Source organism: Hyla sarda, unplaced genomic scaffold (assembly GCF_029499605.1).
Source record: "Hyla sarda isolate aHylSar1 unplaced genomic scaffold, aHylSar1.hap1 scaffold_68, whole genome shotgun sequence".
Classification (NCBI taxonomy): domain Eukaryota; kingdom Metazoa; phylum Chordata; class Amphibia; order Anura; family Hylidae; genus Hyla; species Hyla sarda.
The window spans coordinates 245,695-262,120 of record NW_026610697.1 but is presented as its reverse complement, the minus strand read 5'-3'; the positions used below and the strand labels follow the sequence as shown (position 1 = coordinate 262,120).

At 44.6% G+C, this 16,426-nt stretch overlaps 1 protein-coding gene across 1 annotated transcript in view; it reads left to right on the top strand.

The window, feature by feature from the left end:
* Positions 1–16,426, top strand: part of STXBP5L (syntaxin binding protein 5L) — a 452,679-nt gene that overhangs the window by 198,001 nt on the left and 238,252 nt on the right. Inside the window, 3 exon segments of the mRNA XM_056554342.1 lie at positions 1,262–1,396; positions 10,500–11,314; positions 11,431–11,843. Of these exon segments, the coding sequence (XP_056410317.1) occupies positions 1,262–1,396; positions 10,500–11,314; positions 11,431–11,843 (1,363 nt within the window).

The window sequence follows — 16,426 nt, the reverse complement described above, 5'->3', positions numbered from 1 at the left end:
TGACTATGTTTGGGGTGTAATCTGTGGTACATTTGGGGGGTCCTGTCTATGTAATGGGGGACACTCCAGGTTCTGACTATGTTTGGGGTGTTGTCTGCCATACATTTGAGGGGTCTTGTCTATGTAATGTGGGCCGCTCCACGTTCTGACTATGAATGTTATGTTATCTGTCATACATTTGGGGGTCCTCTCCATGTAATGGGGGACACTCCAGGTTCTGACAATGTTTGGGGTGTTATCTGTCGTACATTTGGGGGTCCTGTCTATGTAATGGGGGGTGCTCCAGGCTCTGACTATGTTTGGGGTGTTATCTGTCGTACATTTGGGGGGTCTTGTCTATGTAATGAGGGCCGCTTCAGGTACTGACTATGTTACATGTTATCTGTCGTACATTTGGGGGGTCCTGTCTATGTAATGGGGGCCGCTTCAGGTACTGACTATGTTACATGTTATCTGTCGTACATTTGGGGGGTCCTGTCTATGTAATGGGGGCCGCTTCAGGTTTTGACTATGTTTGGGGTGTTATCTGTCGTACATTTGGGGGGTCCTGTCTATGCAATGGGGGACACTCCAGGTTCTGACTATGCATGTTATGTTATCTGTCGTACATTTGGGGGGTCTTGTCTATGTAATGTGGGGCGCTCCAGGCTCTGACTATGTTTGGGGTGTTATCTGTCATACATTTGGGGGGTCCTGACTATGTAATGTGGGCCACTCCAGACTCTGACTATGTTACATGTTATCTGTCATACATTTGTGCGGTACTCTCCATGTTATGGGGGACGCTCCGGGCTCTGACCATGTTTGGGGTGTTATCTGTTGTACATTTGGGGGGTCCTCTCCATGTGATGGGGGACACTCCGGGCTCTGACTATGTTTGGGGTGTTAACTGTCGTACATTTGGGGGTCTTGTCTATGTAATGGGGACCGCTCCGGACTCTGACTATGTTTGGGGTATTATCTGTTGTACATTTGGGGGTCCTCTCCATGTAATGGGGGACGCTCTGGTCTCTGACTACGTTTGGGGTGTTATCTGTTGTACATTTGGGGGGTCCTCTCCATGTAATGGGGACCGCTCCAGGCTCTGACTATGTTTGGGGTGTTATCTGTCGTTCATTTTGGGGGTCCTGTCTATGTAATGGGGGACGCTCCGGGCTCTGACTATGTTTGGGGTGTTATCTGTCGTTCATTTTGGGGGTCCTGTCTATGTAATGGGGGATGCTCCGGGCTGTCATGTGACTAATGTTGTGCTCTCTTCCAGGATTACCTGCTGCCATCTGCCTTTCCAGAGTAAGTGGCTCTATGTGGGGACGGAGAGAGGAAACACACACATTGTAAATATTTTATCCTTCGTTCTCTCTGGATACGTGGTCATGTGGAACAAAGCAATAGAGCTGTGAGTATCTCCCTCCTGTCATCCTGCCATCATCCTCCCGCCATCCCACCATCATCCTCTTGCCATCCCACCATCATCCTCCCATCATCCCACCATCATCCTCCCGCCCTCCTGTCATCCCACCATCATCCTCCCGCCATCCCACCATCATCCTCCCGCCCTCCCTTGATCCCAACATCATCCTCCCGCCCTCCCGTCATCCCACCATCATCCTCCCGCCCTCCTGTCATCCCACCATCATCCTCCCTCATCCCACCATCATCCTCCCGCCCTCCCTTCATCCCACCATAATCCTCCCACCCTCCTGTCATCCCACCATCATCCTCCCGCCCTCCAACCATCCCACCATCATCCTCCCGCCCTCCCTTCATCCCACCATCATCCTCCCGCCATCCCACCATCATCCTCCCGCCCTTCCTTCATCCCACCATCATCCTCCCGCCCTCCCTTCATCTCTCCATCATCCTCCTGCCCTCCCATCATCCCACCATCATACTCCCACCCTCCCATCTTCCCACCATCATCCTCCCGCCCTCCCATCATCCCACAGTCATCCCTCCGTCATTCTCCTGCCATCCCACAGTCATACTCCTGCCCTCCCTCCATCCTCCCGTCATCCCAACATCACCATCACTGTCATGTCCCCTTAGTGACCCATCATCCAGTCTTGTATCCTCTATCTCCTGGAATGTTTCACCAACTCCACCCTAGTGATGGTTAGAACATTGGGCCCAGGTCCCCCATCCACACCAGTGGGGTCATCTGGAGGCGGAGTCTGTTCCCCGCTACTATATTAGGGTCAGGGAAAACTCCTCACATTCTGCCTCTCACCATGATTGTGTCTTAACCAACCTAACATGTCAACTACCCACTGAGAGGCCTTGGATAACAATGGATATAGTTCTGCAGCTTTATCATATATTGCTTACCATATTATATGTCCCTGCTGACTGCCAGTGACTGGTAAACATCTCTAGAGGTTAAAGGTCAACCAACAAAGGAAGGGATTCTTTACTGTAAGAGCAGTGACACTATGGAGTTCTCAGCCAGATTATAGTCACTAGAGTCTGGAGTGTAATAATATAGCAGGTTATAGTCAGTAGAGTCTGTGGTGTAATAATATTACAGGTTATGGTCACTAGAGTCTCGAGTGTAATAATATTACAGGTTATAGCCACTAGAGTCTGGAGAGTAATAATAATACAGGTTATAGTCACTAGAGTCTGGAGAGTAATAATAATACAGGTTATAGTCACTAGCGTCTGGAGAGTAATAATAATACAGGTTATAGTCACTAGCGTCTGGAGAGTAATAATAATACAGGTTATAGTCACTAGAGTCTGGAGAGTAATAATAATACAGGTTATAGTCACTAGCGTCTGGAGAGTAATAATAATACAGGTTATAGTCACTAGCGTCTGGAGAGTAATAATAATACAGGTTATAGTCAAAAGTGTCTGTGGTGTAATAATATTACAGGTTACAGTCACTAGAGTCTGGAGTGTAATAATATTACAGGATAGTCAGTAGAGTCTGGAGAGTAATAATATTACAGGATATAGTCAGTAGAGTCTGGGGTGTAATAATATTACAGGTTACAGTCACTAGAGTCTGGAGAGTAATAATATTACAGGTTATAGTCACTAGAGTCTGGAGTGTAATAATATTACAGGATATAGTCAGTAGAGTCTGGAGAATAATAATATTATAGGATATAGTCAGTAGATTCTGGAGAGTAATAATATTAAAGGTTATAGTCACTAGAGTCTGGAGAGTAATATTATTACAGGTTATAGTCACTAGAGTCTGGAGTGTAATAATATTACAGGTTATAGTCACTAGAGTCTGGAGAATAATAATATTACAGGATATAGTCAGTAGAGTCTGGAGAGTAATAATATTACAGGTTAGAGTCTGGAGAGTAATTGTCAGGATTCGGCAGGCTGGAGGTGGATCCTCTGTGTCAGAGAGGGATTGGCGTGGACCGTGTCAGTGGACCGTGCTGGTGGACCGGTTCTAAGTTGCTACTGGTTTTCACCAGAGCCCGCCGCAAAGCGGGATGGTCTTGCAGCGGCGGTAGCAACCAGGTCGTATCCACCGGCAACGGCTCAACCTCTCTGACTGCTGAGATAGGCGCGGTACAAGGGATTAGGCAAGAGCAAGGTCGGACGTAGCAGAAGGTCAGGGCAGGCAGCAAGGATCGTAGTCAGGGGCAACGGCAAGAGGTCTGGAACACTGGTTTGGGATACACAAGGAAACGCTTTCACTGGCACAATGGCACCAAGATCCGGCAAGGAAGGGAAGGGGAAGTGAGGTGATATAGGGAAGTGCACAGGTGAACACACTACTTAAAACCATGCGCCAATCACTGGCACACTGGGCCTTTAAATCGCAAAGAGCCGGCGCGCGCGTGCCCTAGGGAGCGGGGAACGAGTCTGGTAAGCGGGTCGGGATGTGCACCGCGAGCGGGCGCGTCCCGCATCGCGAATCGCATCCCGGCTGGGGACATTATCGCAGCACACCCGGTCAGCGGGTCTGACCGGGGCGCTGCGAACAGGAGAACGCTGTGAGCGCTCCGGGGAGGAGCGGGGACCGGGAGCGCTCGGCGTAACAGTAATAATACGAAAGGTTATAGTCAGTAGAGTCTGGAGAGTAATAATATTATAGAATATAGTCAGTAGAGTCTGGAGAGTAAGAATATTATAGGTTATAGTCAGTAGAGTCTGGAGAGTAATAATATTACAGGTTATAGTCAGTAGAGTCTGGAGTGTAATAATATTATAGAATATAGTCAGTAGAGTCTGGAGAGTAATAATATTACAGGTTATAGTCAGTAGAGTCTGGAGAGTAATAATATTATAGGATATAGTCAGTAGAGTCTGTGGTGTAATAATATTATAGGATATAGTCAGTAGAGTCTGGAGAGTAATAATATTACAGGTTATAGTCAGTAGAGTCTGGAGTATAATAATATTATAGGATATAGTCAGTAGAGTCTGGAGAGTAATAATATTACAGGATATAGTCAGTAGAGTCTGTGGTGTAATAATATTATAGGATATAGTCAGTAGAGTCTGTGGTGAAATAATATTATAGAATATAGTCAATAGTCTGGAGAGTAATAATATTACAGGTTATAGTCAGTAGAGTCTGGAGTGTAATAATATTACAGGATATAGTCACTAGAGTCTGGAGAATAATAATATTACAGGATATAGTCACTAGAGTCTGGAGAATAATATTACAGGATATAGTCCGTAGAGTCTGGAGAGTAATAATATTACAGGTTATAGTCAGCAGAGTCTGGAGAGTAATAATATTACAGGATATAGTCAGTAGAGTCTGGAGAGTAATAATATTATAGGATATAGTCAATAGAGTCTGTGGTGTAATAATATTATAGGATATAGTCAATAGAGTCTGGAAAGTAATAATATTACAGGTTATAGTCACTAGAGTCTGGAGTATAATAATATTACAGGATATAGTCACTAGAGTCTGGAGAATAATAATACTACAGGATATAGTCACCAGAATCTGTGGTGTAATAATATTACAGGTTATAGTCAGTAGAGTCTGGAGAGTAATAATATTACAGGTTACAGTCAGTAGAGTCTTGAGAGTAATAATATTATAGGATATAGTCACTAGAGTCTGTGGTGTAATAATATTACAGGTTATAGTCACTAGAGTCTGGAGAGTAATAATATTACAGGTTATAGTCAGTAGAGTCTGGGGTGTAATAATATTACAGGTTATAGTCACTAGAGTCTGGAGAGTCATAATATTACAGGTTATAGTCACTAGAGTCTGGAGAGTAATAATATTACAGGTTATAGAGTCTGGAGTGTAATAATATTACAGGTTATAGTCAGTAGAGTCTTGAGAGTAATAATATTATAGGATATAGTCACTAGAGTCTGTGGTGTAATAATATTACAGGTTATAGTCACTAGAGTCTGGAGAATAATAATATTACAGGATATAGTCAATAGAGTCTGGAGAGTAATAATACAGGTTATAGTCAGTAGAGTCTGGAGTGTAATAATATTACAGGATATAGTCACTAGAGTCTGGAGAATAATATTACAGGATATAGTCAGTAGAGTCTGGAGAGTAATAATATTACAGGTTATAGTCAGCAGAGTCTGGAGAGTAATAATATTACAGTATATAGTCAGTAGAGTCTGGAGTATAATAATATTACAGGATATAGTCACTAGAGTCTGGAGAATAATAATACTACAGGATATAGTCACCAGAATCTGTGGTGTAATAATATTACAGGTTATAGTCAGTAGAGTCTGGAGAGTAATAATATTACAGGTTATAGTCAGTAGAGTCTTGAGAGTAATAATATTATAGGATATAGTCACTAGAGTCTGTGGTGTAATAATATTACAGGTTATAGTCACTAGAGTCTGGAGAGTAATAATATTACAGGTTATAGTCAGTAGAGTCTGGGGTGTAATAATATTACAGGTTATAGTCACTAGGGTCTGGAGAGTCATAATATTACAGGTTATAGTCAGTAGAGTCTGGAGAGTAATAATATTACAGGTTATAGTCACTAGAGTCTGGAGAGTAATAATATTACAGGTTATAGTCAGTAGAGTCTGGAGAATAATAATATTACAGGATATAGTCAGTAGAGTCTGGAGAGTAATAATATTACAGGATATAGTCAGTAGAGTCTGGAGAGTAATAATATTACAGGTTATAGTCAGTAGAGTCTGGAGAGTAATAATATTATAGGATATAGTCAAAAGAGTCTGGAGAGTAATAATATTACAGGTTATAGTCACTAGAGTCTAGAGTGTAATAATATTACAGGATATAGTCACTAGAGACTGGAGAATAATAATACTACAGGATATAGTCACCAGAATCTGTGGTGTAATAATATTACAGGATATAGTCAGTAGAGTCTGGAGAGTAATAATATTACAGGTTATAGTCAGCAGAGTCTGGAGAGTAATAATATTACAGGATATAGTCAGTAGAGTCTGGAGAGTAATAATATTATAGGATATAGTCAATAGAGTCTGTGGTGTAATAATATTATAGGATATAGTCAATAGAGTCTGGAGAGTAATAATATTACAGGTTATAGTCACTAGAGTCTGGAGTATAATAATATTACAGGATATAGTCAGTAGAGTCTGGAGAGTAATAATATTACAGGTTATAGTCAGTAGAGTCTGGAGAGTAATAATATTATAGGATATAGTCAATAGAGTCTGGAGAGTAATAAGATTACAGGTTATAGTCACTAGAGTCTGGAGAGTAATATTATTACAGGTTATAGTCAGTAGAGTCTGGAGTGTAATAATATTACAGGTTATAGTCACTAGAGTCTGGAGAATAATAATATTACAGGATATAGTCAGTAGAGTCTGGAGAGTAATAATATTACAGGTTATAGAGTCTGAAGTGTAATAATATTACAGGTTATAGTCACTAGAGTCTGGAGAATAATAATATTACAGGATATAGTCAGTAGAGTCTGGAGAGTAATAATATTACAGGATATAGTCAGTAGAGTCTGTGGTGTAATAATATTATAGGATATAGTCAATAGAGTCTGGAGAGTAATAATATTACAGGTTATAGTCACTAGAGTCTGGAGTGTAATAATATTACAGGATATAGTCACTAGAGTCTGGAGAATAATAATACTACAGGATATAGTCACCAGAATCTGTGGTGTAATAATATTACAGGTTATAGTCAGTAGAGTCTGGAGAGTAATAATATTACAGGTTATAGAGTCTGGAGTGTAATTATATTACAGGTTATAGTCACTAGAGTCTGGAGTGTAATAATATAACAGGATATAGTCACTAGAGTCTGTGGTGTAATAATATTACAGGTTATAGTCACTAGAGTCTGGAGAGTAATAATATTACAGGTTATAGTCAGTAGAGTCTGGGGTGTAATAATATTACAGGTTATAGTCAGTAGAGTCTGGAGAGTAATAATATTACAGGTTATAGTCAGTAGAGTCTGGAGAGTAATAATATTACAGGTTATAGTCACTAGAGTCTGGAGAGTAATAATATTGCAGGTTATAGTGTCTGAAGTGTAATAATATTACAGGTTATAGTCACTAGAGTCTGGAGAATAATAATATTACAGGATATAGTCAGTAGAGTCTGGAGAGTAATAATATTACAAGATATAGTCACTAGAGTCTGGAGAGTAATAATATTACAGGTTATAGTCAATAGAGTCTGGAGTGTAATAATATTACAGGTTATAGTCACTAGAGTCTGGAGAGTAATAATATTACAGGTTATAGTCAGTAGAGTCTGGAGAGTAATAATATTATAGGATATAGTCAATAGAGTCTGGAGAGTAATAAGATTACAGGTTATAGTCACTAGAGTCTGGAGAGTAATATTATTACAGGTTATAGTCAGTAGAGTCTGGAGTGTAATAATATTACAGGTTATAGTCACTAGAGTCTGGAGAATAATAATATTACAGGATATAGTCAGTAGAGTCTGGAGAGTAATAATATTACAGGTTATAGAGTCTGAAGTGTAATAATATTACAGGTTATAGTCACTAGAGTCTGGAGAATAATAATATTACAGGATATAGTCAGTAGAGTCTGGAGAGTAATAATATTACAGGATATAGTCAGTAGAGTCTGTGGTGTAATAATATTATAGGATATAGTCAATAGAGTCTGGAGAGTAATAATATTACAGGTTATAGTCACTAGAGTCTGGAGTGTAATAATATTACAGGATATAGTCACTAGAGTCTGGAGAATAATAATACTACAGGATATAGTCACCAGAATCTGTGGTGTAATAATATTACAGGTTATAGTCAGTAGAGTCTGGAGAGTAATAATATTACAGGTTATAGAGTCTGGAGTGTAATTATATTACAGGTTATAGTCACTAGAGTCTGGAGTGTAATAATATAACAGGATATAGTCACTAGAGTCTGTGGTGTAATAATATTACAGGTTATAGTCACTAGAGTCTGGAGAGTAATAATATTACAGGTTATAGTCAGTAGAGTCTGGGGTGTAATAATATTACAGGTTATAGTCAGTAGAGTCTGGAGAGTAATAATATTACAGGTTATAGTCAGTAGAGTCTGGAGAGTAATAATATTACAGGTTATAGTCACTAGAGTCTGGAGAGTAATAATATTGCAGGTTATAGTGTCTGAAGTGTAATAATATTACAGGTTATAGTCACTAGAGTCTGGAGAATAATAATATTACAGGATATAGTCAGTAGAGTCTGGAGAGTAATAATATTACAAGATATAGTCACTAGAGTCTGGAGAGTAATAATATTACAGGTTATAGTCAATAGAGTCTGGAGTGTAATAATATTACAGGTTATAGTCACTAGAGTCTGGAGAGTAATAATATTACAGGTTATAGAGTCTGAAGTGTAATAATAGTACAGGTTATAGTCACTAGAGTCTGGAGAATAATAATATTACAGGATATAGTCAGTAGAGTCTGGAGAGTAATAATATTACAAGATATAGTCACTAGAGTCTGGAGAGTAATAATATTACAGGTTATAGTCACTAGAGTCTGGAGAGTAATAATATTACAGGTTATAGAGTCTGAAGTGTAATAATAGTACAGGTTATAGTCACTAGAGTCTGGAGAATAATAATATTACAGGATATAGTCAGTAGAGTCTGGAAAGTAATAATATTACAAGATATAGTCACTAGAGTCTGGAGAGTAATAATATTACAGGTTATAGTCAGTAGAGTCTGGAGTGTAATAATATTACAGGTTATAGTCAGTAGAGTCTGGAGTGTAATAATATTACAGGTTATAGTCACTAGAGTCTGGAGAGTAATAATATTACAGGTTATAGTCAGTAGAGTCTGGAGAGTAATAATATTATAGGATATAGTCAATAGAGTCTGTGGTGTAATAATATTATAGGATATAGTCAATAGAGTCTGGAGAGTAATAATATTACAGGTTATAGTCACTAGAGTCTGGAGTGTAATAATATTACAGGATATAGTCACTAGAGTCTGGAGAATAATAATACTACAGGATATAGTCACCAGAATATGTGGTGTAATAATATTACAGGTTATAGTCACTAGAGTCTGGAGAGTAATAATGTTACAGGTTATAGAGTCTGGAGTGTAATAATATTACAGGTTATAGTCACTAGAGTCTGGAGAGTAATAATGTTATAGGATATAGTCACTAGAGTCTGTGGTGTAATAATATTACAGGTTATAGTCACTAGAGTCTGGAGAGTAATAATATTACAGGTTATAGTTAGTAGAGTCTGGTGTAATAATATTACAGGTTATAGTCAGTAGAGTCTGGGGTGTAATAAAATTACAGGTTAAAGTCAGTGGAGTCTGGAGAGTAATAATATTATAGGATATAGTCACTAGAGTATGTGGTGTAATAATATTACAGGATATAGTCACTAGAGTCTGGAGAGTAATAATATTACAGGATATAGTCACTAAAATCTGGAGTGTAATAATATTACAGGTTATAGTGGAGCCAAATGTTCATAGCCATCAGTACGAGGCCCCACGTGTCCATAGTCATCAGTACGAGGCCCCACGTGTCCATAGTCATCAGTACGAGGCCCCACATGTCCATGGTCATCAGTACGAGGCCCCACGTGTCTGTAGCCATCAGTACCAGGCCCCACATGTCCATAGTCATCAGTGCGAGGCACAATGTGTCCGTAGCCATCAGCATGAGGCCCCACGTGTCCGTAAAAAAAAGTATATAAGTAAAATTCCAGTAGATTGCTTGTAAACACTGGCGATGGGGTGCTCAGTACCCTAAAATTTCATAATTTTTTATTTATTTTTTGATAAGCCTAAAAAAACAAAAATCAATCACCATCACCGCTACATACCTTTCCAAATTGAAATTGGGTATTAAATGTAAAATATTTAAGCAAAAAATTAAAAAAGTTTTTAAAAATGAGACCCCACATTTATGTAGCCATCAGTACGAGGCCCCACGTGTCCGTAGTCGTCATCGATACGAGGCCCCACGTGTCTGTAGCCATTAGTACCAGGCCCCACGTGTCCATAGTCATCAATATGAGGCCCCATGTGTACATAGCCATCAGTACGAGGCCCCACGTGTCCCTAGTCATCAGTACGAGGCCCCACGTGTCCGTAGTCATCAGTACCAGGCCCCACGTGTCCATAGTCATCAATATGAAGCCCCACGTGTCCGTAGCCATCAGTACCAGGCCCCACGTGTCCGTAGTCATCAATACGAGGCCCCATGTCTACATAGCCATCAATACGAGGCCCCGCGTGTCCGTAGTCATCAATACGAGGCCCCACGTGTCCGTAGCAATCAGTACCAGGCCCCACATGTCAGTTACCATCAGTACCAGGCCCCATGTGTCCATAGTCATCAGTACGAGGCCCCACGTGCCCATAGTCATCAGTACGAGGCCCCGCGTGTCCATAGCTATCAGTACGAGGCCCCACGTGTCCCTAGTCATCAGTACGAGGCCCCACGTGTCCGTAGTCATCAGTACCAGGCTCCACGTGTCCATAGTCATCAGTACGAGGCCCCACGTGTCCGTAGCCATCAGTACGAGGCCCCACGTGTCCGTAGTCATCAATACGAGGCCCCACGTGTCCGTAGCAATCAGTACCAGGCCCCACATGTCAGTTACCATCAGTACCAGGCCCCATGTGTCCATAGTCATCAGTACGAGGCCCCACGTGCCCATAGTCATCAGTACGAGGCCCCGCGTGTCCATAGCTATCAGTACGAGGCCCCACGTGTCCCTAGTCATCAGTACGAGGCCCCACGTGTCGTAGTCATCAGTACCAGGCTCCACGTGTCCATAGTCATCAGTACGAGGCCCCACGTGTCCGTAGCCATCAGTACCAAGCCCCATGTGTCCATAGTCATCAGTACGAGGCCCCCACATGTCCATAGCCCATCAGTACGAGGCCCCACGTGTCCATAGTCATCAGTACGAGGCCCCACATGTCCATAGTCATCATTACGAGGCTCCACGTGTCCATAGTCATCAGTACGAGGCCCCACGTGTCCGTAGCCATCAGTACCAAGCCCCCATGTGTCCATAGTCATCAGTACGAGGCCCCTCATGTCCATAGCCATCAGTACGAGGCCCCACGTGTCCATAGTCATCAGTACAAGGCCCCACGTGTCCATAGTCATCAGTACGAGGCCCCACGTATCCATAGTCCATCAGTACAAGGGCCCCACATGTCCATAGTCATCAGTACGAGCCCCCACGTGTCCATAGTCATCAGTACGAGGCCCCACGTGTCCATAGTCATCAGTACGAGGCCCCATGTGTCCGTAGTCATCAGTACGAGACCCCACGTGTCCATAGTCATCAGTACGAGGCCACACGTGTCCATAGTCATCAGTAAGAGGCCCCAGGTGTCCATAGTCATCAGTACGAGGCCCCAGGTGATCATAGTCATCAGTACGAGGCCCCACATGTCCATAGTCATCAGTACGAGGCCCCACGTGTCTGTAGTCATCAGTACAAGGCCCCACGTGTCCATAGTCATCAGTACGAGGCCCCATGTGTCCGTAGTCATCAGTACGAGACCCCACGTGTCCGTAGTCATCAAGTACGAGACCCCCACGTGTCCATAGTCATCAGTACGAAGGCCACACGTGTCCATAGTCATCAGTACGAGGCCCCAGGTGTCCATAGTCATCAGTACGAGGCCCCAGGTGATCATAGTCATCAGTAACAGGCCCCACAAGTCCATAGTCATCAGTACGAGGCCCCACGTGTCCATAGTCATCAGTACGAGGCCCCACGTGTCCATAGTCATCAGTACGAGGCCCCACGTGTCCATAGTCATCAGTACGAGGCCCCACGTGTCCCATAGTCATTAGTACGAGGCCCCATGTGTCCATAGTCATCAGTACGAGGCCCCACGTGCCCATAGTCATCAGTACGAGGCCCCACGTGTCCATAGTCATCAGTACGAAGGCCCCACATGTCCATAGTCATCAGTACGAGGCCCCACGTGTCCATAGTCATCAGTACGAGGCCCCACGTGTCCATAGTCATCAGTACGAGGCCCCATGTGTCCATAGTCATCAGTATGAGGCCCCACGTGCCCATAGTCATCAGTACGAGGCCCGCGTGTCCATAGCTATCAGTACTAGGCCCCACGTGTCCCTAGTCATCAGTACGAGGCCCCACGTGTCCGTAGTCATCAGTACCAGGCTCCACGTGTCCATAGTCATCAAGTACGAGGCCCCCCACGTGTCCGTAGCCATCAGTACAAGCCCCATGTGTCCATAGTCATCAGTACGAGGCCCCACATGTCCATAGCCATCAGTACGAGGCCCACGTGTCCATAGTCATCAGTACGAGGCCCCACATGTCCATAGTCATCAGTACGAGGCTCCACGTGTCCATAGTCATCAGTACGAGGCCCCCACGTGTCCGTAGCCATCAGTACCAAGCCCCATGTGTCCCATAGTCATCAGTACGAGGGCCCCTCATGTCCATAGCAATCAGTACGAGGCCCCACGTGTCCCATAGTCATCAGTACAAGGCCCCACGTGTCCATAGTCATCAGTACGAGGCCCCACGTATCCATAGTCATCAGTACAAGGCCCCACATGTCCATATGTCATCAGTACGAGCCCCCACGTGTCCCATAGTCATCAGTACGGAGGCCCCACGTGTCCATAGTCATCAGTACGAGGCCCCATGTGTCCGTAGTCATCAGTATGAGACCCCACGTGTCCATAGTCATCAGTACGAGGCCACACGTCGTCCATAGTCATCAGTAAGAGGCCCCAGGTGTCCATAGTCATCAGTACGAGGCCCCAGGTGATCATAGTCATCAGTACGAGGCCCCACATGTCCATAGTCATCAGTACGAGGCCCCACATGTCCATAGTCATCAGTACAAGGCCCCACGTGTCCATAGTCATCAGTACGAGGCCCCATGTGTCCGTAGTCATCAGTACGAGACCCCACGTGTCCGTAGTCATCAGTACGAGACCCCCACGTGTCCATAGTCATCAGTACGAGGGCCACACGTGTCCATAGTCATCAGTACGAGGCCCCAGGTGTCCATAGTCATCAGTACGAGGCCCTAGGTGATCATAGTCATCAGTAACAGGCCCCACATGTCCATAGTCATCAGTACGAGGCCCCACGTGTCCATAGTCATCAGTACGAGGCCCCAACGTGTCCATAGTCATTCAGTACGAGGCCCCACGTGTCCCATAGTCATCAGTACGAGGCCCCACGTGTCCATAGTCATTAGTACGAGGCCCCATGTGTCCATAGTCATCAGTACGAGGCCCCACGTGCCCATAGTCATCAGTACGAGGCCCCCACGTGTCCATAGTCATCAGTACGAGGCCCCACATGTCCATAGTCATCAGTACGAGGCCCCACGTGTCCATAGTCATCAGTACGAGGCCCCACGTGTCCATAGTCATCAGTACGAGGCCCCATGTGTCCATAGTCATCAGTACGAGGGCCCCATGTGTCCATAGTCATCAGTACGAGGCCTCACGTGTCTGTAGTCATCAGTACGAGGCCCCACATGTCCGTAGTCATCAGTACGAGGGCCCCATGTGTCCATAGTCATCAGTACGAGGCCCATGTGTTCCATAGTCATCAGTACGAGGCCCCATGTGGTCCATAGTCATCAGTACGAGGCCCCACGTGTCTGTAGTCATCAGTACGAGGCCCCACGTGTCTGTAGTCATCAGTACGAGGCCCCCACATGTCCCATAGTCATCAGTACGAGGCCCCCATGTGTCCATAGTCATCAGTACGAGGCCCCATGTGTCCATAGTCATCAGTACGAGGCCCCATGTGTCCATAGTCATCAGTACGAGGCCCCACGTGTCTGTAGTCATCAGTACGAGGCCCCACGTGTCTGTAGTCATCAGTACGAGGCCCCACGTGTCTGTAGTCATCAGTACGAGGCCCCACGTGTCCATAGTCATCAGTGCGAGGCCCCATGTTTCATATATCTGACATCTTCACAAGCAGATGTTACTGTCTTGGCTGGAGATGAATGTGTTGATTGTGCTGCGTCTGACCGCTCCCCGATATAATATCAATATAATCAGTATAACCTAAGATCTCCATTACCGCCACATAGTGACAATGATTACATTATAAAGCTGCGGTCCTGGTGTTTATACCATCACGCTCTGCTGAGTATCTGTGGTGTACAGATTATTAGAAATCTTGTGGTTTTCCATAAATCAGGGTCTGGACATCCGTTGTGCTGAGGAGCCATTGATTTCTGTTCTGCCTCATCCTGCAGACCCCACAGGAGTCAGAAATATTTCCTGGTCCCAGAACCAATGATAAATGGATATAACCTGTTATTAATGACGAAGCGGAGAACAACAACATATACACATCGCTCCCCCACATACACACATCGCTCCCCCACATGCACACATCGCTCCCCCACATGTACACATCGCTCCCCCACATATACACATCGCTCCCCCACATATACACATCGCTCCCCCACATATACACATCACTCCCCCACATATACACATCGCTCCCCCACATATACACATCACTCCCCCACATACACATCACTCCCCCACATATACACATTGCTCCCCCACAAATACACATTGCACCCCCACATATACACATTGCACCCCCACATATACACATCGCACCCCCACATATACACATCACTCCCCCACATATACACATCACTCCCCCACATATACACATCGCTCCCCCACATATACACATCACTCCCCCACATATACACATAGCACCCCCCACATATACACATCGCTCCCCCACATACACACATCGCTCCCCCACATATACACATCGCTCCCCCACATACACACATCGCTCCCCCCACATGTACACATCACTCCCCCACATATACACATCGCTCCCCCACATATACACATCGCTCCCCCACATATACACATTGCACCCCCACGTATACACATCGCTCCCCCCACATATACACATCGCTCCCCCACATATACACATCGCTCCCCCACATATACACATCGCTCCCCCCACATGTACACATCGCTCCCCCACATATACACATCACTCCCCCACATATACACATCGCTCCCCCACATATACACATCGCTCCCCCACATATACACATCGCTCCCCCACATATACACATCGCTCCCCCACATATACACATCGCTCCCCCACATATACACATCGCTCCCCCACATATACACATTGCACCCCCACATATACACATCGCACCCCCACATATACACATCACTCGCCCACATATACACATCACTCCCCCTAATAAACACATCGCTCCCCCACATATACACATCACTCCCCCACATATACACATCACTCCCCCACATATACAAATAGCACCCCCTTATATACACATCGCTCCCCCACATATACACATCGCTCCCCCACGTATACACATTGCTCCCCCACATATACACATCACTCCCCTACAGAGATCCTTACACCCACCCCCCATTATAAATGTCTCCATACACTCTGTGAGATCCTTACACCCCCCCCCCATTATAAATGTCTCCATACACTCTGTGAGACATAGTCCATAGTCATCAGTACGAGGCCCCACGTGTCTGTAGTCATCAGAGCGAGGCCCCACGTGTCTGTAGTCATCAGTACGAGGCCCCACGTGGTCCATAGTCATCAGTACGAGGCCCCACGTGTCCATAGTCAATCAGTGCGAGGCCCCACATGTCCATAGTCATCAGTACGAGGCCCCACATGTCTGTAGTCATCAGTACGAGGCCCCACGTGTCCATAGTCATCAGTGCGAGGCCCCACATGTCCATAGTCATCAGTACGAGGCCCCACGTGTCTGTAGTCATCAGTACGAGGCCCCACGTGTCTGTAGTCATCAGTACGAGGCCCCACGTGTCCATAGTGATCAGTGCGAGGCCCCCACATGTCCATAGTCATCAGTACGTGGCCCCACGTGTCTGTAGTCATCAGTACGAGGCCCCACGTGTCTGTAGTCATCAGTACGAGGCCCCACGTGTCTGTA